The sequence below is a fragment of the Homalodisca vitripennis genome, chromosome X, assembly GCF_021130785.1.
Source record: "Homalodisca vitripennis isolate AUS2020 chromosome X, UT_GWSS_2.1, whole genome shotgun sequence".
Classification (NCBI taxonomy): Eukaryota; Metazoa; Arthropoda; class Insecta; order Hemiptera; family Cicadellidae; genus Homalodisca; species Homalodisca vitripennis.
In genome coordinates, this window is record NC_060215.1 from 130280218 (window position 1) to 130306964 (window position 26747).

At 34.7% G+C, this 26747-nt stretch overlaps 1 protein-coding gene across 3 annotated transcripts in view; it reads left to right on the top strand.

Moving 5' to 3' along the window:
* LOC124369866 (neprilysin-2-like) overlaps positions 1–26747 on the top strand; it is a 72458-nt gene that overhangs the window by 40356 nt on the left and 5355 nt on the right. For all 3 annotated transcript variants that reach the window (XM_046827998.1, XM_046827996.1, XM_046827997.1), the window contains 2 exons: positions 10636–10754; positions 24527–24658. In XM_046827998.1, coding sequence (XP_046683954.1) covers positions 10636–10754; positions 24527–24658 — 251 coding nt within the window. The remainder of the gene's footprint in view (positions 1–10635; positions 10755–24526; positions 24659–26747) is intronic.

Sequence of the window (26747 nt, forward strand, 5' to 3'; positions counted from 1 at the left end):
CAAATACTGCCCGACTCAAGTTCTGATGATGGCGTATTATGGCTTGATTTACCCCCACCTCACTTACAAGCTGGTGTTGTGGGGAGCTTGTGCAAACAATCAATTCCTGAGAGTGTTCAAGCTGCAAAAACAAGCGATCCGCATTATCGCTAAGTTGAAATTTAGAGAGACGTGCAAGGAAGCCTTCAAAAATTTGCAACTGTTGACGCTGCCCAGTCTCTACATCTTGGAAACAACTCTGTTTTGTATGTCTAAATGTGCCATGACGAATGGCCGAGACATACATATGTATGAGACTAGAGGCAGAGATAACTACCGAACTGGTAGACACAGAACGGTGGTTTATGAACGCTTGCCTTCACAGGCAGGTGTTCAATTCGCCAATAAGTTACAAGATTCAATTAAAAACACTTCAACACTCAAAGTGTTAAAAACTCATTTGAAACGCTTTTTAGTGTCAAAAACATTTTATAATGTTGACGAGTTTTTTGCTTATGATTGGGAGACCACCAATTAAAAAGACTGACAAAATTCGTCGCTGGAAGTGAGAATAATTGGTGAATGAATGGATGTAGGTACGTTTGCAAAATTGTATGTTTGAATGAGATTTCTTGTGGTGTGTTTGACAATAATTTTAGCCAGTAAAAAGTAAAAATATGACATTAGCCATGCGTTGTATAATGTTCCGGCAATAAAAAACTGATTTGATTTGATTTGATTAGTCACAGCCGTGGTGTTGTCGACCTCGTCCACTGTATGGTGGCTGCTGACAAGACAGTGAAGGGCGTCTGCAACCCGGGGTTGGGCTGCTGAGTGTTACTTCTAACAGTCCTCTTCCCCTAGACAGCTGTTATGTAATTATTGCAGGCAGCAACGACGTCACCATCGGCCAGCGCAACATTTACAAAACTGGAGCGATGCTTTACTTCCAAATTGAGGACAGCTAAGGTAGTGGTATCTACTCTGCATCACCGACACGACTTACCCGCCCAGCATCCGATCAACAAGGAGACATCCTTAATTAACGCGTACATAGAGGAGCTCTGCGTGAGGCAGAGTGGAGTGGAGGTGGTGGACTTCAACCGTATCGGAAGGGGTGCATTCACTAACCATGGGATGCATCTAAAGCCTCAGTGTACGAGTACGCGTCTGGTGGAGTGTATGGGAAGGTTCAGCCGTGCTGTTCGCACGACATCGCGTCAGCCTCCTCTCGAGTACTGTAGACCGTCACTGCCTCAGACTGACCACCTGTCAAAGACATCGGTTGCCTGTAAGTCACTAGCTGCAGTAGAGCCTCAGACGCTGGCCTTCGAGACGTTTGCGGACACAGTGAAGTTTAAAAACAACAAAAACGGCGACAATACAAAAAAACTCTTTACTTCAAGTGACATCAAATGGAACATAAAATCAAGGATATCAGCATCAGAAGAATAACATAAATTCTAAACAATAACAAAATTCAGTGTTCACAATCAAAATGTTCTGTAGTACACCAAAACGCACAAACAGCTTCTAACAAAGTGGATGAGCTATCGCTCATGGCTGGGGAGCTCCATCTGGACGTTTTCATAGCCACGGAGCAAAGCTTCTCACCTGAAGCGGATATTGTGTTTAAAATTTATAATTTTCAATAGGCAGCAATATTTCACCGAGAACATTAAAAAGGTGGAGGTTTGGCAATTTTCGTTAAGAAAAGACTGATATTCAAACCTTCAAGGTTGACTACAGTTGTGAACTAGACTTTTAAGTGGAAAGTATAAAAGTCAATCTAAATTTCGTAGTAAAAATTACAATCGTTGGTTATACAGATCCCCAAATGGTTGCTCCATAAAGTTTAAAAAAATTTGAATCCCTTCTAAATTTTCTCTCTTCTAATTCGTTAAAGTTTATAATTTCAAGAGACTTTAACATAGATGTTTTGGACTACACCAACTCCCTGACCCAGCAGCTACGCAATATTTTCACCTCTTTTGGCTTAGTTTGGTCCGTGAACACGCCAACACGAGTGAGTGCCACATGGAGTACGGCCATCCACAACGTCATTACAAACGTAATAGACGTTTCGGTTTCCGTTCTGGACCCGGCTATCTCTGACTACTTGATCGGGTATCTCAGTCCTAAGTTCGAACCTCTATCGGAAAATATAAGAAGAGATCTTGTGGCGTTTGCCACTTTATTTTGTTGGTCTTTGGACGGACCGGGAGCTGTTTCCTTACAGCTGGTCGAGCCATCTGTTTTACCAGATGGTTGTTCTCTTTCTAGATGTTTCTGTGGCTTTCTGGCTTTTTGATTGGTTCTAGTATTTTCAGGTTTTCTAGATATCTGGAATTAAGTTTCTTGTGCTCTTCTCTTCTGACTTCCATAGGGCAAGGACATCTTGGAGTTTTCTGTGGTCGGAGTTACAAAATCAAAGCTGGCTGCCCGCTCCCTCTACGAACCGGCACGGTGTTTTGGTGTTAATATCGTATGCCTACCTTCCAATCAACGTTTCACGACCTCGTTTTAATTATTTAGGACCCAGTCTTTCCAAATTCAGTTTTCGAATATCGTCGCAAATTGGTAGCAGAGCGTGGTTTGAAATGGAAGGCTAGGCTTGCCGGTGGGAGCGGAGGAATTCTACACAGCTATGAGAGCTAAGTCCTAGTTTTAAGTTTTTTTAAAGGGGTAGACGTTTTTCTAAATTTTTTTTTAGTTTTCTAAATTTTCCTTACACTGCCTTTTTTTTTTACTCAAAATGTTAAACTTTTTCGAAGTAGCTTGTTTTTTAATGTGCAAGTCTGAGCCAAGCAGTTCTTGCAACCAACTGCTACCTAAGCCTAGTTGTGTAATAATTGAACATGTGAGTGGCAGTATTTCTTAAACTTTAGTAACTTTATTCTCACTAATTATTTAGGCATAGGTATTTGGTTTGATTTTTTTCTAGCTTAAAATTTTACTTTAAACCAATTTTAATAAATTTTTTTCTCTCACCAAGTTAACTCTTAACCTTTTATCTTTTACTTTCACCTACAGTGTAGCCTGTTGCCTTAAACATACCTGGTACTTAATTACTTGTGCCTTCTAAACTTTAATTAGCACCTTTTAGTATTTTAATTTAAACTTTGGCTCAGATCTGTGCAAGTAAAGTCGAAGGATTTCTTAGATGCTGTTGGTGACTGCGTATTGTACTGCCGCCTATGTATAGCCTACCTTTTTGTTTTTAAAGTTCTTAGCTTTCTGGTTAATATTTGAAACCCCATTCAGTTTCACCTGATTATTTACTTTGGGTTGGCTTATAATTAAAAGTGTTCTTTTTTATATAACTTGCGTTCCTTCTGATATTTCATCTCTACATCTGATTTAATTAAAATTTTTAACCTTTCCACACCTACCCTTAGTTCCAAATGCAATTAATTGTTGTTATTCTAGGATTTTAATTAATTATTTAGTTATTTATTTATTCTTCCAGCGGATTTACTCCACTTGTACATGTTTTAAGTTGATAAGAGTTTAAATTTTTAATAGCACTAATTTGATGATTTTGTCTACTGCGTTGAATTTATTCGAGTCTTACACAATTTTGTTAATTAATCTTAGTCTATACACAAGGTAAAGTGAAGTGTTACTGTTAAATTTATCTGATATTTTTTCTACTTAGAAACATGTCAAACTTTTATGTAGGCCTATGCTATTTGATTGTTAGGGGCAGTTCAAGCTTAAGGGGTTGATTTAGTCTAACAGTTTTTGCAATTTTTTTTCTAAAACCTTCTTCAAAACTTTAATGTTATTGTAAAAATAATAATTCTTTCATAGTCTATTTTTAAAAGCCTTTGATTCTTTTGACTAGTGCCTGTTTAAATTAAAACAGTTAAAGTTAATATGGAGTACACCTTTAGTTTCAACTAGTATTGAAAGTAACATAGGCCTAGGCTTGTTTTGTAATTTTTATGAAGTTGCAGCTTGGGGTTGGATTTGGACGTTGCCTGACATACATATAAGTGATTTAATTACTTACAAAACTAAAACTTTCTTTCCAAAATGTTGAAACATCCTTTCTTTTACAAACTTTTAAAACTATAGTTTGCCACCTTGAGGGTTCACTATTTTATAATATACCAAACCCTAGTGGACTCTTTGGATTGATTGATATGTCAGCTTGCTTGATTCAGCTTCGGGTGTTTAACTTACCTAAATTTCAGTTTAGCCTAATTTAAGCCTTAAGTGGTTAAATAATTTTTTTTTCCTTTGGTCTTTAATTTCTTAATTTTTAATTTTTCACTGGGGTTTTTTTTTTGGATTCTTGGCCTCAAAAGAGATTTTTTTTTGGGGGGTGTTCTAAATTATTTACAGTTTAAAGGGAGAGTTTACTATTTGGGCTTGTGTCTTATTCACTTGGGACTTGTTGAACTTTATGTAGTAGTTACCTGTAGCGCTACTTTACGACTTGCTCCACATATTTTTTTGCTCTTCTACGGTACAGTTGCTCTTGCTTTTGATTAATTCTTTTGTTTACTTTGTTTTCCCTCTCTTATTCTTTTTAGGTTTTGAAAGGTGTTGTTAGTTTTTTTTTGAATACTTTGAACTTTCTCAACCTTTTGAGAGGAAACAAATTGAGTCTACCCCCGACTGATGGCAGCCGACATTTTTTGCTCTGAAAAGCCAAAACTGTTGATTTTATTTTCTGCCTTCACCTGTTGGTGACACTGGAAGTTGGTTTTCATGGTAATAATAAGGCAATGTACTTTATGCTTTTATTTATTTGTAATACTATGAATTGAAATAGTTTTTTTTTAACTTGTACTTTTTGCACACACCACAGTAAAATTGCTCTAATGATTTTCTGAATACTTTTTGCTGTGACTTTGAGGTGTCCCAAGTCAGGGAAACTTATTAGGTCGGCCCATGTTTCCCACCTGAAGAAATATTTTGGGCCTATCTAAGACCAAAGCGCCGCTGCCGGGACGTTTATAGGGATGGTTTAGGGCATAGTGATGTTAGTTTAGTTTTTTCCCTCCTCCTTCTTCTTCTTCTTCTCTTCCTTACACCACATTAAACACTCTGATACTTTTACTCCTCTTCTTTTACAGTACATATACACGGGGGGATCAGGATTAGCATTGGCTGTTTAGAGAATTTTTTTTTGCTTCGGCAATTTTTCTAGGCTGTACATTGGGAGTGAATTTTATGTTTATTTATTTTTAACATTCCCTAATGCAGTCGCGCAGCCTGCTATCCTTGGTTCGGCCAACCCATTACATTTTACAACACAACCTTACTTTTTCTTTCCCTTTTCCTTTTCTTTGTCTTTCTCTTGCTTAGTAGGGTCAGTCTTTTGGCAGTAGGTGGAATTCTTTGTTATTCAGCTAAGTTTAGCAGCGATGGATAGGTTTAGTTTTTATGTTGAAAATATTGTTGAAGATTGTAGTTTGTCTATATATTTTTTGTAGTTAGTTGTTGTTGTTATCTCTTTGTGTCTTTAAAGACTTTATAATTTTTGTCTCTGAAGCTGCTAAATGTTCCAGCAGCTATCTTATTTATTTGCTGTTTAGTGTTTATATTGGAAGTGTTTTTTTTTACTGTTGTTTACTGTTATCCTTTGAAGGCTTTTTTTATTGTTATTGTTTTTAGAGGTTTATTGATTGTTAACCTAATTTTGTTGGGTTTTGGCCCAGTTAGTTTTTTTTTGGGTCTCTTTTCCGTAGGTTTCAGGGTTTTTTTTGCCTTTCCTGGCCAACACTTAGAAACTAGTTGTTTTTTTTTGTTTTTTAAAGTTCCTAATTAAACCACTTTACTTTACCACGACCAAATGATTTCCTTACTCCGTTAAGCTCTTCCCGTAGCTCTACAGTTTTTTCTTTCACGCCTTTTTAAGAGCCTGAATTTATTTGCTCCAAGTCTCTAAATTTAAAAAACTAGTATGGAAAAAATAAAACTTTATTTTGTCTTTTTCCCACTGGCCACCAATTTTTTTTCTCAGCCGTCCCGTAGGGGGAGGAGAGTACTGGCCCACTATTGCTAAATTTTGCCAGTACCAGGTTTTTTACCTAATTAGCCTTTACAACACGAACTTGGGTCTGTTGATATTATGATGGGTGTAATTTTCTCATATTTTTAATTTTCGCTTTGGAATGGTCTCTTCATCCCTTCTGTTCCTCCCATCTTTGAAGAAAAAAGATACAGACCTTATGTCTGGAGTAATACTCTCCCGGCGGTCCAAGGAGTTCCGCCAGCCGTTTCGGGGTTTCCATTCGGGTGCTTAAGTGGCCCTTGGGTTCCGGGGTGGAGATACCCGAGGGTGGAGACTTTAGGAAGTGCTTTGGCTAATAAGCTTTGGCTAATAAGTGTACACTTATTTAATTTCCTTCCCAACCTTACTGGAACACCCTCTTGTAGCCTTTTGACCACCAAGCGTATTAGTGATGTAGAAACAAACGAAAAAACCCATCCTTGTGTCAACACTTCAGACCTTTATTTATTGGTAGCTACCACAGAAAGTAGTTAATTTTGTTCAAGTTTTTTTTTACTACTACTAAGGCTTTTCCTCAAGCCTCTTTAAACTAAAAAGATTTAATCTTGAGTAGTGTGGTCAGTCGGAATGGATTCTAGCCGTTACGCTTTTGGAGCGCCCTCGCGAGCGTGCAGGATTTCCATACTAGAGCTATTTCTAGCTGTTTGCTAACGACAGCAGTACCAGTTGTAGTCTCTAATCTTTCCGTCCTTGTCTTCCTACCTTATCCTTTGAGTTTTTTTCTTTTTCTCTCCCGGGGTAGAGGGGGAGGATGTGGCGTTTTGCCACTTTATTTTGTTGGTCTTTGGACGGACCGGGAGCTGTTTCCTTACAGCTGGTCGAGCCATCTGTTTTACCAGATGGTTGTTCTCTTTCTAGATGTTTCTGTGGCTTTCTGGCTTTTTGATTGGTTCTAGTATTTTCAGGTTTTCTAGATATCTGGAATTAAGTTTCTTGTGCTCTTCTCTTTCTGACTTCCATAGGGCAAGGACATCTTGGAGTTTTCTGTGTGGTCGGAGTTACAAAATCAAAGCTGGCTGCCCGCTCCCTCTACGAACCGGCACGGTGTTTTGGTGTTAATATCGTATGCCTACCTTCCAATCAACGTTTTCACGACCTCGTTTAATATTTAGGACCCAGTCTTTCCAAATTCAGTTTTCGAATATCGTCGCAATCTTAAATTCTAAATATCCAAATTCTTAACATATTTCACCAGGTGGAAAAATCGTTTTTTTTTTAGATAATTTCGATCATGTGGAGGAAGCTTTTTCTGCGTTTAGAGACCGTTTGAACGTTTATTTGAGCATCACTTGCCCCTAGTCATTCAAAGAGCGATCGGAAAAAAGTACACTTGGATTAATCAAAACATTCTCAATTTAAGAGAAACTTTAAAATTGTATCATTCAGTTTACATTGAATCGAAAAATGAAGAATTTAAAGATTTCTTTCGAGCATATAAGCTAAATTACCGCAAATAAATAAAAGCCGCTAAGGCTCGGGATATCGAAAATAGACTTATAAATACTAAAATGTTTCTAAAAGTGCACGGATTATAATTAAAAATACAAAAACTCATCTCCCAAAACATTTAAAACCTAAGCTAAAAATACACGGTAAAATTATAAAACATGCGCTTCAAGTGGCAAGTCAGTCAATAAAATTTTCTCCACGGTTGTTGAGCCGGACCCATGGTTTAATGGGAACAGCACCCGAGAAGACTCATTGACGGGACCGTTCTCGTTCATGGCCCTGTGTCCTGTGAGCGAGGCGGATTTGGTCCGTATAGTGCGGGCCCTATGGATTGATTATAGGGCCAGCCCTATTTCTCGTCTACGTCAACAGATTGAGTTCATCAATCCATAATGAAAAGATGATTCAGTATGCTGACGATACGACTCTCTACATTAGATAAAAAAACTAAACCAAATCTTGAAATCAGAGCCTTTGAAGAGCTCAACTCATGCATTGAACATTAAAAAAAAAATTGAAAACAAATAGTTCAAAAAAGCGTGAATAATTTCTGTTCTCGTCTACATGAAAACGAAGTCCGACCAATTGTGATGGTGGATGAAACCATAATAGAAAAAGAATAACCCACCAAGTTTCTTGGGATGCACCTTGATCGAGGGCTGACATGGAACGATCACATTGATAGTGTCTGTTGAAAGGTTGCTTCAGGCATTGATATATTAAGCAATTTGGCAAAATTCTGTTCATTGGACATTCTGAACACAGCTTACTGTGGCCTAATACATGCGTATTTAGCTTATGGTCTGAGATTGTGGGGTAGCTGTTCTAGATACAAATTTAATAGAGTTTTTAGAATGCAAAAGAAAGCTGTCAGAATAATTTACAAATAAATCAAAGTGAGTCGTGTAAAGTGGCCTTCGGGGAGCTTGGATTACTGACTTTGCCTAGCTTCTATATTCTCGACGTCGAGTTATACTGCAGATTCAAGTGCGTCTCACTTCGGGGTAGCGACGTACACCAATACGAAACTAGAGGACGTGACACTTTCATATGGCTCAGCACAGAACTTTTTTTGGATGCTTGCCATCTCAAGTTGGTGTAAGGCTAATCAATAGGCTCCCTGAAGAGATCAAATCCGTGAATAACCACAAACAATTTAAATCTCGATTAAAACACTTCCTAGTGTCTATGGAATTTTACTCAGTTGACGAGTTTGCGATGGGCCGCTGTGATAGTCTTCAGTAAAATTTATGAAATAATTTGTCTAATTCCCCTTCTGATATCCAAGAAAATTAGGCCACAATCGAGGAACCGGCGGAAGGTGTCAAGTACCCAAAAAGTAATATTAATTATATATTTATCTATTAATCTATATTTTTACTTACAGTTAAAATTGTGTTAGTGCTTAGATTTATACTTTTATTTTGATACGACGCTTGCAATACAATTATTCTGAATTGTTTTCTGCAATCAAGAATATTATTATTATTACATCTGTAATGCAACTTCAGAGACCAATGAGGCGTAGTCCGGAGGGACTTTTGAAATTAGAATAAACCATGATTTAATCAAGGACCCTAACAATGTCCATTTAAATGTTAGTATAATCGGTCTAGTAGCTTTCACACCATACATAAACACACACACACACTTTTATATAATGGTATAGATATCTTTCTGTTGTGAACTAAATTTGATGTAAGCACTGTGTATATTATTGTTTATTGATGTAACTATTCGACTGTTCTATTAGAAATGTAAAGAACACGAGGACAAGTGTGTGAATGAAACAGAGAAGATGCGTTTACGCTTAGATAAAAGTAAAATGCTCTTTACAATACAAAGTACAAAAGGAACGCGAACCGCAACTAAAAGCTTATCGTTAGCGATACATAACAACGTGCTCACAAGAAACCCTACTTTAACAAAGTAATATATATATATATATATATATATATATATATATATATATATATATATAGATTATTATATAGGGTGTCTTTAAAGTGGTCGTGCTCACTTGTACGTTGACGTATTTCACTAAAAAAGTACCGTTGGAGTTTATATAAAAATTTAATCATAGATAGTGTATTGTAAAACTTTTACAACCTACTTAAAACACCTAATGCCTATTAAATAAGTAAACATTTGTTGCTCCCGGAAGCGAACCTATAAATTCGTCGTGCTCGCTCATCCGTTACGGATTTCATTTTAAAACGTACCGTTGGAATTTTAGTTAAAAGTACTAAATAGTGGGTGACGAGCATTTTTATGACTATATTAGTTTTTATTATTTTTTTTATTTTATTTTAAAAATTTTCACCAGGTGCAATTTTTTTATATCAAAGCAATTTCAAAATCTTACTTTTACCTACAAAACATTATATGCTAATTTGATTTCTTTACCTTAACTATTTTTTGAAATTATGTTTTTGTTAAAAAAATTACAGCTAGCAGCTAAACGAAACATTCATCGTCCAATCTGTGTATAAAACTGTTTGTATAAAGTTTGTGACACCCCTTATTCAAGACCATGTATGTATATAAAGGTATATATATATGTGTGTGTGTGTGTGTGTGTGTGTGTGTGTGTGTGTGTGTGTGTGTGTGTGTGTGTGTGTGCGTGCGTGCGTGTATGTGTGTGTGTCCTAATGTAATAACTCTGAAGACGTTTCCGATTAAATATAGTAATTAAGTTAGTTACAATTTTTCTAAACCCAAAGGTTTTACAGGAGGTAAACCCATTTGGCCGATACCACTCATTAAGTCTTGATTAAACAAAATTAATCCAACTTTAAGATAAGTTTTATGCCATTCAATCCGAAATAGGTCACGTTCTAACAAGGGTGGACTTTAATTGGACGTTATGCTGCATAAGAAAACTTTGAGAATTCTAATTTTCTCAAAAGTTATTTCTTTATCTTGGCCTTCAGGATGATCTATCACACGGTCGGGTTACTATTACTATGCTTTACTTATTAACCAATTTATATATAAAGTTTCGCTTTTTGAGGATCGGCAAAAGGTTTTGTCAAAGGTATTAATACAAGAAACAAATGCTGTGTACATTTTATGTGAATTAATTCAGTAATTAATTGAATAAATAATCTGTACTTTTACATTAAAGGCAGAGGCAAAATGAATTGATACAATGGTAAACCCGCATCTTCTTGTTCCAGAATTTCCAGCTGCGATTCTCCAGCAGCCGTTCTTCAGTGCTCGGGTTCCTCAGTACCTGAACTACGCCACGATAGGGGTCACTATCGGCCACGAGATTACGCATGGATTTGATGATGAGGTAAATGTCGAGTCGTGGAATAAACTATGTAATTAGACCTCTCAAACATTTGACAACAAATTATTTAATAGAGTCCAGCAGCCCTAATTGGTCGCTGAGTGCACGGAAGATCACTGCCAAAGGTGTAGTTAAAAAAGTGAAGATTGTTTGGTAATGAAATAAATATGGATTTTGTTATGAAAAATCCCATTTTTTGGTCCCAAATTTTAGTCTTGACTACTAAACAATCTTGTGGTTTTAATGTGTCTGAGCTATCGATTTTGTCTACACGTGTTAACAAACAACTCAAATATAGTTTCTGTTAGTTATGTGAACGTTTCAGAAAATGTCCCTAGTTTGAAAGCTACATGTAATTCGCTAAGTGTTAACGAAGTCTATTATTCAAGGGGCTGGAAGAATTCTATTTCTAACTGAATGTCTGTACGTATATCTCGAGAATGATATTGCTTATAGGATTGTAATTTAGATTAATGCTTAATTTCTATTCCAGTTTGATGGTGGAGCATGACACTCCATAGAATTTGACTGAACGGTAGCGAATATTTTAACATTAGTATCATTTTTAACCGTGAGGGCAACGAGAACATTTGTGGAATACATTCATTTGTAAACAATTGGAGAACATTCATAAATAATGATAACACGTAACAGTATCACATACAGCCCAGCTATCTGTAATATGTATCAAGAAACATATGATCTGTAGACTGAAAAGTGTGCATGAAACTTAGTTTTCATAGACAAAACTTAGTTCTATGACAGTTCAATTCAATTGTTTATTCACACATTTGATTTGTACAATTTTACAAAAAATATACAAATATTTTGTTTTGTCAAGTAATATAAAGGAGTAATGTATAATCAATTAAGGGGGGTCGGGAGGTCAAATGGGTCAAAAATTCCTTTTTTTGTGTTTTTGTTGAATATTATTCTGCTTTTCATAGCGGTTAATTCAAGACCAATTTCATGAAAATCGGTCAAGTAGTTCTTGAATAAAAATTTTTTTCTAAAGGCTGTACTTCAAATTTTTGGTAAGAGTTTCAGCATTGAGGAGACAGTATTTTATATTGTACTATAACTCTTTATGCAAAATAGAGCTGTATTACTATTACGTTTTTTGCTATTGGTACAGTTGTTTGTCACCTGTTTTTTCTTTCATTACCTTGTTTGTTATTGTTTTCTTCTGTTTATAACCAAGAATAACATTTCAAATGTCACAGTTTATTTTCTGAAGTTCCTGGTGTTTTCTGTGTGTTAGAAGTTTTATTTCAAAGGTATAGCAATGCCTAGATTTTGTAACAAAGTCTTTAAAAAACGTAAGCAAGTAGGGAAGCCTAAAGTGGTGTTTGTAGATAGTGACTGTGGGAGAAGTCTAGAATCTAGGCCTATAAAGTACACAAAGCCCAGAACCTGGGACTAGTGCACCAAGCCCAATTCCTCCAGAGCCTCAATAGAAGACTTTGACTAGTAAGAAAATTAGTTCTTGTCTTGCAGATTACAATAAGTACTAAGGTAACTGTGGCACTAATGGCATTGTAAATTTGCAAATTCTTCAAAACCTGCTTGAACAGAACGAAAGTGAATCGCTCAATAACATGATTTGGGCTCGTATTCCTAAGCGAACTTTTGTCATGCTATCAACTCTAGAATTAGGGGTATATGATGCTATTGCTGTCTTCAACAAAGGCAAGCAAAGAAGAAAGAAGCAAAGGTTTCTCAGATGCGAAGTGTTTGCTAAATTAGGGATTGTACCTGAGGTAAACTGTGTGTATGTGCTTCAAGACATGGACATGCTACGCATCAAAAAAGCGAATAAAGCCGTCGATGAAATAGAAAAAAAGTGTCGAAGACAGACTACACTGGCAAAAAAGAGGCTAGAAGATGACTATGAAGCAGAGAAAGCAGACAATCCCTCATATGGTGCAGGAATGCATTTATAAAGCAAGTTTAGTTGCTAAGCTAATGAATGTTCCAAATAAATGGCTTTTTCCGAAAATGAATTTTTTCTGTAAATAAGGAACATTATCTCCAAAACTATAAATGATAGATCAATATTTTATTTTTAACTTGGAGAGGGCATTATTCTACACATTTTAACACATGGATTTAAAAAAATTTCAATCATAAAATATTTTATTGCGACTAATTTATAAAAATTATTGCTAATTTTTAGAGTATTTTTAAAAAAATTCCCATAAATCCAAAAAATATTTTTTTACAAAACTCTTGTGTTAAAATATGTATATTGTTGTGTTTTATCAAGAGAAAAAAAGTTCTAAGTGCTATCATTTATAGTTTTTTGGTAAATGTTCCTTAAAGTTTGAGAATTTAACATGGGCTTAAATGGAGCTCCCGACCCCCCTTAAAGACAAGCAAGAACGAGATACCCTAACTTTCTAAGTAAAAATTTAAAGAAAGTAAAAAATTTAAATCAAGGAACTCCTTAAGAGAATAAAACACTGAACTCTTTAGGAGGTTTCTCAGCGATCTCTTAAACCCAGAAAGGGAGGTTTCTGCTCTTACAGTATTTGTTCCGGTAACTTATTGAACAGCCGGATACCAAAGTAAAACGGACTCTTCTAAAACTTGGCCGTTCTGTGCTGTGGAAAGCATACTTTAGTTTTATTTCTTGTATTGAAATAGAGATATTTATAAGTGAGAATGAGACCTTCGTATATATACAGGGTGTTTTCCTAAAGGAACAATATTTTGGTATTTTATCCTAGACGTAAAAATGAGCAAAAAAAACTTCATATGAAGGTATGTCCTAAAACGTTTAGTTTTCCGTCTATCTGTCTGTATGTGATTTTTACCAAAAAATGTATATCTTTTATACCAGTAAAGATAAAGTTATGCAACTTTGCAGTTGTGTTGGCGTTTTTATGCTCATTTGAGAAAAAAATATACACAAATTACCTTTACCCGTTTCAAAATGGCAGCCAATCATAAATTTTGATGTTAAATTTTGCAAAATCGATACCCTGTATGAAAATTTTACAAGAATATTAAAATTTTGTAACCTTTATTCTAAATCTAACAGTGGTTGTTTTATTAAAATCGGATAAAAAACAACTGATTAGTACTATTAAACATAATACCGTGTTTTACACACTACACAACAGGAAGTATAGTTTTCTAAACTGTTTTACTCTGAACGGCTGATTTAAAGTCAATGAGCTGATTAATGTAAACAGCTGTTTATTTCTTCTGTAATGTAAAAATTGTTTTGTTTCCATTCCAATTACTTTAGTATAATGTATTGTTTGTTTTAATTAGTTTCTTTTCATTAGCAACAGGAATGACAAATAATGATATTACCAATTTTACCAACTCAGAAATAAAGAACTTTTAATAGCTTAAATTAACTCGGAATCCGATATTTTAGGGAAAATTTCAGTTGTCTCAGCGCCAGGTTTACATTCAACCATCACTTTGTATTCATTATTATCCAGATGAGACATTAGGTGCCTAGACATATGCCGACCATGCCTATCTGTGTAAACGTTTACTTCTTACTTTCTTGTTCGGCTGTTGTGTTTTTCGGTTTCGTTTTATTCCTGCTTTGATATTGTTTTGAGATTTTTTATTAGGCTTGTATCTTCGGTTTCAAAACTTGGCTTTACATTATTTTTGTCTTGCTTGTATATTTCCGATTTAAGACTATCGTTTTCCTCCGGAGATATTTCGGTGGAGCCACGCAGTTATTTTGTTGCTGTAACTCTTTATTGTTCACTGACACAGTTGCCTTGATTTCTGTCTCAGAAACCTGAACAGCACATTCCTTAAATATTTTATTCAGAATCAGAATTCTGTTTAGGTGTACTGATTTCAAACAGATTTCAGAGTACTGATTATAATTTCTTCATGTAAATTTTTTTCGACCGTTTTTATTTATGGAGTGCTTGAGAGTGTTTATTTCCGCTTTCAATAATTCAATTTTATTTTCCATAGAATCCTCTAAGGTCAAAAATTCTTCCAGAACTTGTTTTTTTGTTACGTTTTTCGATTTCCAGACATTTATTAATGGCAGAATTCTCTTCATTATAGCACTCAGCGATTTTTTCAAGTCGTCATTGACCTTAAGAGCAGCGTCTAATTTATTTAACAGTTGAATTAGCTCGAGGATCAGGTCAACGACAGCATCATTTGAGTATTTGTCAGCAATAACTTTCAGTAAACTTTGAAATTGTATTGCTGAGTCGATTACTTCATCATGGATTAGTTCCTCTTTCAGAGACGAAAGATCATTTTGGGTTGTTTTAAGTAAATTGCTGCGTATACGTCGAGTCATTATTGTCACCATTCAGTACGCCTTCAGTCTGTGTTCCACTACTTCAGTGCAGGTATGCAATACACGAGAGTATACTAAATCCGGAGAGGATGCGCTGGACAGCAGTAATAAGTTTGTATGATTATTTAAACTCTAGTGATAGCGTACGCATTACTTATTAGATAAAACTAGTCAGTGAAAATAAAAAAAATCATTTTCCACTGTAAAACAGCAAGTTGGATTTTATATAAGTTGCAGAAATATATAGTCTTGAGTTAGTTTCGAACGCACGACCTTAGACACTCAGCGCCGCAACGCTGCCGCGGCTCCACGAGGGCTCGAGTTACAGTGTGAGACGAGCACTTCAGGCCGTCACTGCACAGGAGTAACAATTAAACAGGGCCTGTGTAAGTTCTGTGTTATCGTGTATCCACAGAACATTTAGGTTATGTTTTATGCCCGCTGTTACACACAGATTTACTCACTAAATAGATATATTGTACGCGAACGAACTAATCCTTCTTCATAGTATTAAAATACAAAACGTTATAAACGAAACTGATGGAATTGCTTATTGAAACTTAATGCAATTGTCAGAGCATGTCATACAGGTACATGGGATCATCATTGTGGACCAGTCATAAGGTTGTCACCATTTCTCTGTTGTCTGCCGTGAACATGTAAAATACCTTTTCTGTACTATTGCCTGTACGTAAGACGTTTTAAGAATAAAAAGAAATACATTGTATGACAAAAATTTTACATTGTCTGTATAAGATATTTAATATAATAAAATAGTTTTTATCAGAGAATTAATAGCTCTGGCAACTAGTTGTAGAAATTACGGTTAGATAAGGTTTTGTTCGTTCTGACAACTATTTCAGCCAGCATTTATGGTTGGGGGAATTCATTCAATTTGTAATTTATGTCATTAAATATGTTGATTAATTATTGTTCATTATATGTTCCTTTAATTATTAATCTATCCAAAACGTTTAATTTCTACAAATTTTTTACATATTTTTGTAAACTAAAATTTTGTAAATAGGTTGTATGATGACATTTAAAGCTATCCTACCCAAATTTTTAGCAAGTTCACTTTTATTTATACCAAATATACAACGATTATTTATGTTTATTCAATTACTTTGTTTACTATAGTTAAATTTGATTAGGTGCAAAATATTTTTTTGTAAAGTTTTCACAGGGAATTCAAGTTCTTTTCTCTCTTAATTTTCATTTTTGTTTACGACATAACATGGAACTTACTGTTAAGTTTATTAATTTTGTAAGGTTGAAAATTTAACATATTACGAAAGTAAATATTTTACTGATCTGACGTGTTTAAAAAAGTGACAGGAAGTCCTTAAGATTTACTTTTTCTAAAACCACGTGACGCAGTAGAGCGATGTGGGACATATAAAAAAACAAAGCTAATGTAAAAAATAGCTGCTTTATTTAAATATTTTAATGGAAACAAAAATTCTAACAAAAAGTTCAAAATTTAATAATAAACAGTAAAACAGTTTATGTTTTAATTTTAGGGTTCCCTGAACCCTTCTTCAGAAACACATTCATTAATGAAAGTAACTTTTGTATAAAAGAAGGAAAAGAGAATCACCTTAGGTTCAACCCATCTGGTTGCTTTGATTGTAAACATAATAATTGATGTGCTATTTCAACATTTCTTAAATTAATCAGATTAATACTTTGGTTGGTATTTGGCTTTAAGTGATAAATTCCTTTTAGGTTGAAGCAAGTTTCTAATTTATTTTGATTGTGTTGAATCGAATACGCAGATAATGGTCTTTCATGATTGTAATGAATAACATCAAACCAATAATTGGTCATTTTCAACTATTAATGGAGTTTTTAACTAATGGTTAAAAACCAACTAATGATGGTTTGTCCAACATAATCTTTGGAACAGAATTTACAGGTTAGTTGATAAATGATGTATTTTGTGGTGCAATCTATTTTAACTTTAATGCGATATTCTTTTTCAGTTGTACTAGTTTTAAAATAATGAGAATTGCTCAGCATGTGAAAAAAAGTAATAAATAAATAGGAATATCTAAGAAAAAGAATGTATAAAATAAAATGTAATTGACAAATAATTAAAGTAGACTACCAGCCCGACGTAAACAAGTGTTATCAAATAATGTATTTTAAATATATTTTTGTAAAATCCGTTAAAATCCGTAAAATTAATTGAACGTTTTTTTCAATCTTACGGGTAGTAAGATTGAAAAGTTATATTAATTTTTGCTATAACATACGCGTCGTAAGTAAATGATTTTATGGTCAGTGAGATTAGGCATGTATGGTACAGTTTTATGTAAGTTCTTTGTTATAATGCAACGTTTTCCCTGTTGTTCGTTCGGTAATAAACCATATTCTAATATTATGTTTTATTGTATTACTAAAAGTATTATAATGTATACATATTCATAATTTTAATAATAACCTTCATTAAATTCTGCTATAAGATCAATTTCTCAATGCAATAGTTTACAGAGCTGGAACTTTTGAACTTTAAAGTACTTCGGAAGTTTTCTGTATACCGGGTGTCCCACGAAGAGGTTTAAACGTTTGATTCTATATTACTTGCTCATTGCCACCGAACATTTTCAAAGTCTACTCAATTTATCAAATAGCTTTTTAAAATATTCTGTGAAAATTTAAACTCTCTCGCAACTGTTGAAACAAAATGGTGGTATTTTGGAAAACTACACTTTAAAACAGTAAAAACAGTATTTTCGGTTTTTAAAATTATTTATTGTTATATTCTAGAGAAATAACACATTTCAATCAGTAAATTAGAACATATCGTATTAAAAACTTACAATTACAGAATTACAGACCACAATTATTTGAACTAAAATCGATTCACATCGACACACTGATAACAGCGCTCAACAAATGAATCGTAAGCTCTTAAAAAGTATCAATTATGCGGTATCCGGAGAAGTTCCTCTTCAATTGATTCTTTTAATTCCTCATCATTATTAAAGCTACGAGTATAAACTTGTTACTTAAAGTAACCCCACAGAAAGGAATCACACACAGTTATATCTGGGGATCGGGGTGGTCAATCTAAAAAATCACTTCCACGACCAATCCAACGGCCATGAAGGTTGTCATTTAGTAATCGCTTGACAGTATTTGTGAAATGAGGAAGTACGCCATCTTGTTGGAAGATTGCTTGATCTATCTCTTCAACCGTAAAATGAGGAGAGCCATGTTCATTTAAAACCTGTTCATACCTATTCCCAGTCATTGTACTGTCTGAAATGTCGTAAGATAGCACACCATTACAACTGACAGCTGCCCAAACAGCAATTCCTTTTGATTTGAGTAGAGTCTGTTCAAGAATGTGTGGATTACCGGTGTCGTAATAATTACAAATATACCTATTTACAACACCATTGCGGAAAAAAGTGGACTCGTCTGAAAATACAATTTGAGTATGCCAATTAGGATCATGAATCCATTGAGTTCAAGATTAGTGGAAATTTGTTCTCGTATCATTGAATACGAGAAAAAAATTCCACTCTCCTTTCCGGATCGTCTTCAAAAGTATTATGGACTAGGTGACTTTTATAAAGTTTAATTTAGTTTTTCTGAAATATTCTCTGTACCGCCGACTTTGGAACAACAGTTTCAAGTTCAACCTTCTTTAATGATTTCGGTTTACCTGAAGAGCGGAGCATTGATGAGCATACTAGCACTTTTCTTTCCTCATTTGATCCTCTAGAGTACTAGAGTTGCCAAAAGCAGTAGCCCACGCACAACACTTCACTTTTTTCAACATTAAAAGCCATTTCTCGAACTTCAATATCAGTAAAAGTGTAATAGAGTAGGTTAGGTAGTGTTTTTATAGTACAAGAAATATTCTTCAAACATGTTTTTTTCAAAAATGAACGTTATTGAATATTCGTTCTTTAAAACTTTAACGCAGTAAACAAATCAGGTAATTAAAAGAAATGAATATTTATAGGAAACAAAATAGTAAAATTTTCAATACGACACCATTTTGTTTCTACAATTAATAGGGGGCTTTAATTTGCACAGAATACTTATAAAACCTATCTTATCAATTATGTGGAGTTTGAAAATTTTCGGTGCATAAATAGGCAATTAATATAAAATCAAAAGTTTAAACCTCTTCGTGGGACACTCTGTATGAGAGAGGGGATGACTCTTTGCATGTGAACACGAGTTTCATCGGCTCATACTTTTATGTCTAATTTCACGTGCTTTTTCTTCACAGTTTTTATTTAAAGTTATATAAGTTTTTAAAGCATTTCCTTCCACTTCGTTTTAGTGTAATAGTTACGGGTAAACTGGCCGAAGAGTTTTATTATTTTATAAAAAAGATTTTATGTTTCCGTCGACACCGCATCTGAGGTCGGGAGCGAAGGGCAAACCCTTTCCCTTATCTACAACTGATAAGAGTAATCCTACCTTCCATCGTTCATTATCAGCGTCACCAGCGATAACTTCGACCGGATCCACAACAATGGCAAGTTCTAATAAAAACACGGGAGGTCTCGATTCGGTATCTGTGGATAGTTGCGTCAATTCTTATTTGTCGAGTGCGGGTGTAATTAATGAGCTTCTTCAGCGCCTCGCAGACCAAATAAATGACATTGTGGAGGTAGCGGTACGAGCTGCGTTAGCTACCTTCCAAGAAGAATTGAAGAGGCTGCATGACGAGTTGGTCACCATGACAGCAAGAGTGGGCGAGCTGGAGGATCGAATGCTGGACAAGACGGACGATCTTGAACAATACCAAAGGCGGGATAACCTGAGAATCTTTGGAATCCAGGAGACCAAGGGTGAAGACACGGACAAGCTGGTCGTCGAGTTGTGTCGGGAGAAGCTGGGAGTGGAGTTGTCCGATGCCGCGATTCACCGTAGTCATCGCATCGGTCAACAGCCCAGGCAAAACGTTGATGGGAAGCAGCTGCCTCGCCCTATTATTGTGAGGTTTACCATCTACCGGCAGCGCCAGCAAGTGCATGCATCGAAGAAGAAGTTAAAGGGCTCAGGAGTTACCATCCGCGAAGATCTGACCACACGCAGAATGGAGGTGTTCCGGGCGGCAGTAGCTCAGCACGGGACCGAGGAACACTTGGACGCTGTATGGTCGTGTTCTGTGGGTTGATCGGGGCGGCAGGAAAGGTGTTGGTACTCGGCTGGCGGACCTCGCATCGAATTCAACAGGCACCAAGTAAATCGTTTGTTGTATCTATCAAGTTATTTATTTTTCATTTCTTTGTTGCTTTTATTATTTTTGGTTCATAAAATTATTATATAAATATTACCTTATTTTTTAAGAATATGAATATAATTAAATTTTACATATACACATTTTATTTATTCCAAATAAACTTAAAACAAATATCATAATATAACTATTTCGTTTAATAATACAAATAATTTCTGTAAATCATTCAATTAATAATCAGTCTATATTCTATGTTTAGTTCAATATTATTTTATTAATATCAATTTTTATTTTGTTAATCAATAGTACTTCTTCTAATGAAATAGTCTAAATATTCCGTTTTTATAAACACCTACTTCATAAAATCGTATAATAATTGTTATTTATATTATTCTATACAAGTTTAGAGTAAAATAATATTTTTTACAATATATTTCCACCATTTACTATTTTCTGTTAATAAAATATTGCATTTACACAATACATTTATTTCATAAACATGAATTTTATTTCGGTACACAATATTATTCTTTAAAACATTCAGAAAATTACTTTTTTTACAAAACAATGATATATTCTATTAAGTCTCACATAATAATCAATAGTCATAATATATATACAAGTTTGTGGTAAATTGTAAATAGTATTAGTTATATAGAAAATTTTTATTACATAATAATTGATTTGTTTATATTGTGACTTTTTTTAAGTAAGTGGAAGTCAATTGTGGTGTATTTATTTAGACACTATTTTAGCATTATTGATATGGATTTGTTTATTTTAGTTGATTAGATTGAATTGATTTGAGCTGATGGATCTATTTTGTGTTACTGTATGTTACTTATATATAGCCCTTTTTTCGAATAATGTTAGTTTTAAGTTTTGCACATTAAAACTACACGTTGAAGTTGGAAATGTGTGTGTGTGTTGCATGAAAGGGTTTCCTGCAGTGACGCAGCCACGGTCTGCCGGTCGCTGCCCGCGGGGCCTCGCGGCGTGTTGTGGTGCTGGCTTCTGACGGTGCTGCCCCGAGCCAGCGCGTGCTTCCGTCACCTATCCCAGGACCTTCTCTGCCAATCTCTTACTCCTTTCTCAAACTTCTTAAAGGCAGCTCATGTCAATGCACAATCTCTTTATGGCCACATTGATGAATTTCGTTCCTTTTTCAACCATCTCCTGTTGACATTATTCTAATTTCAGAAACATGGCTGAAACCTCACTTAAGTGACAGAAGTGTCGAGCTTCCAGGTTTTAACCTGTACAGAAATGATTGCCTGCACAAAGGAGGTGGCGGGGTAGCTGTGTACGTCAGGTCACACTTCCTTGTCTCTGTCCTGCTATCATCCGATACATCCAGAGATGGACGACCAGAATACATGTTTCTGGACGTCTGTGTTAATGAAACACACATTTTAATTGCTGTATGTTACAGAGCTCCTCACCTGGGCTACATGGCTGAGTTTGAACATGATCTTCTGGGTTTTTTGGCTCACTACAGTCATGTTATTGTGATGGGAGATTTTAATACTGATTTACTTGGACCAATTACATATGACCAAACTTTTTTAACTAATATGTTTTACTCGTGTAACATGACCATACTTCCTCTGCTAGCCACTCACCACACTGAGACTGCCGAAACATGGCTTGATATCACTGCTGTCTGTGGCCAAACCCTGGTTGCGCACCACGGGCAACTTCCTGCTCCTGGCCTTTCCAAACATGACCTTATTTTTCTTGCTTATAAAGTAAGAACTCCCAAGATCGAACCAATAGTTGCGTTTTATAGTAACTACAAAAATATCAATCTTTATTCCCTACTTATCGATGCTTCTCGAACTCCATGGCATAATGTCACATCGGCTGATAATGTGGACATTATGGTATCATTATGGTAAAATTTAATTCATTAACGATTGGTCATCTTGATAAACACGCTCCATTTGTTTCAATAAGAGTAACAAAACAGCCTGCTCCATGGATCTCTGAATTTATTTGACACATCCAGATGCAAAGAGATAGAGCTTTCATTAAGGCTAAGCGATCCAAGTTACGTGATGACTGGGCTGCATATAAAAAGAAACAATTTGCAACAACAAATTGGAAGTGCCAAGATCAGGTTTTACTACTCTTTCCTGTCTAAAAAACAATCTAGCAGAGTTTTATGGTCAAAACTAAAAGATCTTGGAGTCGGCAAGCCTAACACTTACTCTCCGGTTTCCCTTAATCTCGATGATATCAACAACTACTTTGTTGAGATTCCTGTTGATCGGTCTGGGGCTCAGGAGTATGTATGTCTCCGAGCTCGAAGGTGCTACTTTTGATAAACCTGAGTTTCAGTTCTCTTTCACTCCGGTAACAGAGACAGATGTGTTAAAGGTTATTGTAAGGATGTCCAGTAACGCAGTCGGGGCCGATGGCATTCCTATAAGGTTAATAAAAGATACTCTTCCAGTCACTCTTCCAATTATCACTGCTATTTTCAATAAATCTCTGGCTACTTCAACGTTCCCATTGACATGGAAGTCTGCTTTAGTTCTCCCACTTCATAAGTGTTCCTCTCCACAAAATCCTTCACAATTCAAGCCAATAAATATACTCCCTGCTTTATCAAAGTGTTTGGAACGGATTGTTCATCAGCAATTTTCAATATATCTGGAAAGTAATAACATTTTATGAAATTTTCAATCTGATTTTTGCTCCAACCACAGCACTACTACTGCACTTCTAAAAATAGTTGATGATATACGCCTTAGAATTGATAAGAGTCAGGTAACCATTTTAACCCTTTTCGACTTTTCAAAGGCTTTTGACTGTGTTTATTATTACTTTCTACTCATCAAACTTAGGAAGGATGGTTTCTCTGATGGTATTTTCAAGTGGGTTGAGTCTTATCTTTCGGGACGACGCCAGTGTGTCAGGGTGAGAAGCAGTCGAGATGGAGACCAGTCACTCGTGGAGTTCCACAGGGTTCAATGCCACTTTTATTTTCACTGTACATCGATGACATTACTACTCAGATTACTCATTCCAATTTTCACTTACATGCAGATGACTTACAAATATACCGCCACTTTTTTATAAGAGACATACAAACTTGTGTGACTCTCATGAATTTCGATATTGACGCTGTTACTCACTGGACTTTGAAACATGGACTAAAGTTAAACGTAGACAAAACTCAGTGTATTATGATAGGTCATTCAAAGCTTGTTCGTAAAATTGACTTCACTATGGCTCCCAAATTAAAACTAAATGACCAAGAGCTAGAATACTCTGATAAAGTAAAAAATCTAGGACTTATTATTGACAAACACTTAAGATGGACTGAACAGGCTTCTTTGATATGTAATAGGGTCTTTGCCGGTTTTCACAGCCTCATGCGGCTGGCTTCATATCTACCACAGCAAGTTAAAATAATGCTGATAAAGACTCTTGTACTGCCTCACTTCAACTACTGTGACATAGTCATTAATGACATGACTGTAGAGCTTTCAAATAGACTCCAGCGTGCTCAGAACTTTTGAATTACGTTCATTTTCAATCTCAGACGTGATGATCACGTAACGCCCTTCTTCAAACAATTATCTATCTTAAAATTACAAGATCTTCGAGACTATCAATCACTAATTCTGTTGCACGCTCTTTTAAATACTAATTGTCCCAGATATCTTTCAAAAAACTTTCAATTTATGTCTGAAATAAGTGAACGAAGTACAAGGAGGGGTACATCCCTATTATCTACACCAATTCATCGAACAACTACCTTTAGTAAGTCGTTTACGGTTTCAGCCTGTCGATTGTGGAATGCCTTACCTATAACCTTCAGAGCCATTGATAAGCGCGCTCGCTTTGGGGCGGAGGTCAAGGCCTTGATACTGGGGGCTCAGGGGGTATAGCGGTTGGCGGCTTTGGAATGTGGTACTTAGGGCAACTGAATGCAAGTTGAATGAATGCGTGTATGTCTTATTATAGTATTGTAAATATTTATAAAGTTACATTAATTATATATTTTTTATTGTAAAGATAAGATTCTTTTAAATTATAAGGTAAATAAATAGATTTATTCTTAGTTATACATGTATATGTATGTTAGTATAATTTTTTACGAGGTTAAGTGATAGAGAGAACTTTACAATCCTAACTTCGCCTCTAATAAAGGCACTTTTCAATTCATTTCATTTCATTTATACAAACGTCCTGACGTGAGGCAGGAATTATTCATACAAGCAGAAATTATTAAATTTACAGCACGACTCTTTCTTACAGGGAAGCCAGTTTGACTACAAGGGTGATCTTAACGATTGGTGGGAGGCGGAGAGCAAGGAGAATTTTAATGAGAAGAAGATGTGTATAATAGACCAATATGGCAGCTATAAAGACAGCCAGACTCAACTGAAAGTAAGTAAAATTCTAAAACTGCTGCGTACGGTTCTGCTCAATAACATATAATTTATAGGATGAATTTGTAAAACTACATTCCCCCATGTTTCAAAATTTTTCAAACTGGTCTACATCTGAAACGTTTGGAAACGTGGGGAAGTGCAGTATGGTTGGCCAGACCCAATCATTGACCATTGTCCAATAAGTACTTCATTTTGATTAAGTTCATATTTTTTGCCCTCATCTTGGATTCACCATATTAATTGAATATTTGTTTTTATGTAAAGGTGGTATTGGCAAACACGGATAAATGTTTTGCTAAATTGAAGACGATGCGGAATCCGTTTTTATGTACCTTTATTCTTTCTTGAAATATTGACACATTTAGGTGCAATAAAAAGACCTTTTGTCAGCACATTTGTTCTAAGCAATTTCTTTTATACAAACAGTAATAACGTAATAACAGCTTACATCTACATGTAAAAAATGAATGATTACTTTAACTAATGAAAGAGGCGTTTGGCTATGACAGTAGTATATTAATTTAATTATTTTGTTCGCTCTAAATAAATTTGTTAGGTCGCAAAGTATTTGCTTTAAAGATGTCACACGCATAACAACTGCCTAACATCTTGACAGTATTTGGAAGTGATAAACTTTACAAATACATATAATAAAATATATTATTTTCTCGATTTGAATTAAATTTATTTAATGACTTAAGCAATTTTATTTAAGCTTCATTTTATGTCTTTTATGAACTCCTGTATTAAAAGAATATCTTTATAACATGTTTTAGTTATCCAATAGTTTTATTGGTTAGACAGAAAAAATCTCGAAGTCCGTTCTACTTTATGGATTAAATATTCAAAATATTATTTTACATAGCCAAATAAACACTAACATAAGTTTTAAACATGACATGAAAAGATTAGTCACCTGCTATTTATTTTGTTTAGTTTTTTGAACAGGAAAGTTTATAAACCTTGGAATTTTTAGTCAGAGAGTCCTAATTATATTTTTTGAAATATAAAGGTAACGCACTAATTCATACATTCACCGTAATGAGCTAAATTTTGTAAAGATTACATATTTACAGAGTTTATTGAACATTAAATATGGTATTTAAGCAGGAAACTTTGTCCTGTAAAAACTCGTTAAACTTATGGTTTACGAACTTCTTATGTTAAATAAAACGTTTACCTTTATTAAACATTTGTAAACAAGTAAATTAAGAGAGGTCATCTTCAAAAAAATTAACAAATGCACAACATGTGTGTAAACTATTTTGAATGCATGTGATAAAGCTAAGGAAACTAGTTTGTCTTTCTGATAAAAATATTGATTGCCTATTTATATCTTTTAGACTTGAACTAGATTTTGTGACTTCAGGCCAAATTCAGAATTAGAATAAATAAAACGTTTTGGCCTGAAAGTAATGGTAATAAAAAAAATATATTCAAAAATCATCCTAAGATATTCTAATTAGTTGGATTTTTGGGAATTGATAACGCTACATCTGAGGTTTTATGGTCCATACTATACGACCTTAGTTTATATAACTATGAGTCTCAATATGTTTGGCTGCTATGCGTACTGTGCATGTTATTTTAAAACACCCTGTAGGCTACACTCAATCGAGTAACTTAGTTCTATTTTATTTGTAAGGATTCATTGAACAAATTTATTTAGTTCGCTTTATTATTAGAATTTTTAATTATTCTAAAATGCGTTTTTGGGGCGGTTTTTAAAACTAGTTATCTGTGTTTGACCAAAATATAAAACTGACATTATTTGTGTACTACTATAGTAGTTTCAAATGTACTAAATTAAGAGCCTGAAAATTTGATTGGTTGGCACTATAAGTAGTATGCATTGACTGAATTGAAATTTTTATACAAAATAGTGCGTTTTTTGTGGATATAAAGCCAAAAGTTGACATGGTTTGCCATGAAATATGCTAGATTAAAACTGTAAATTTAGCCACTAGTAAAAATTCATCAAATTCCTTCAAGTTTTATTTCAATACCACCGTCTAATTTTATTTGGTGTTGCAAAAAAGTAAAGTGGAAACTTCTTCGCCAAATAATTTAGTAGCGAGAGGGAA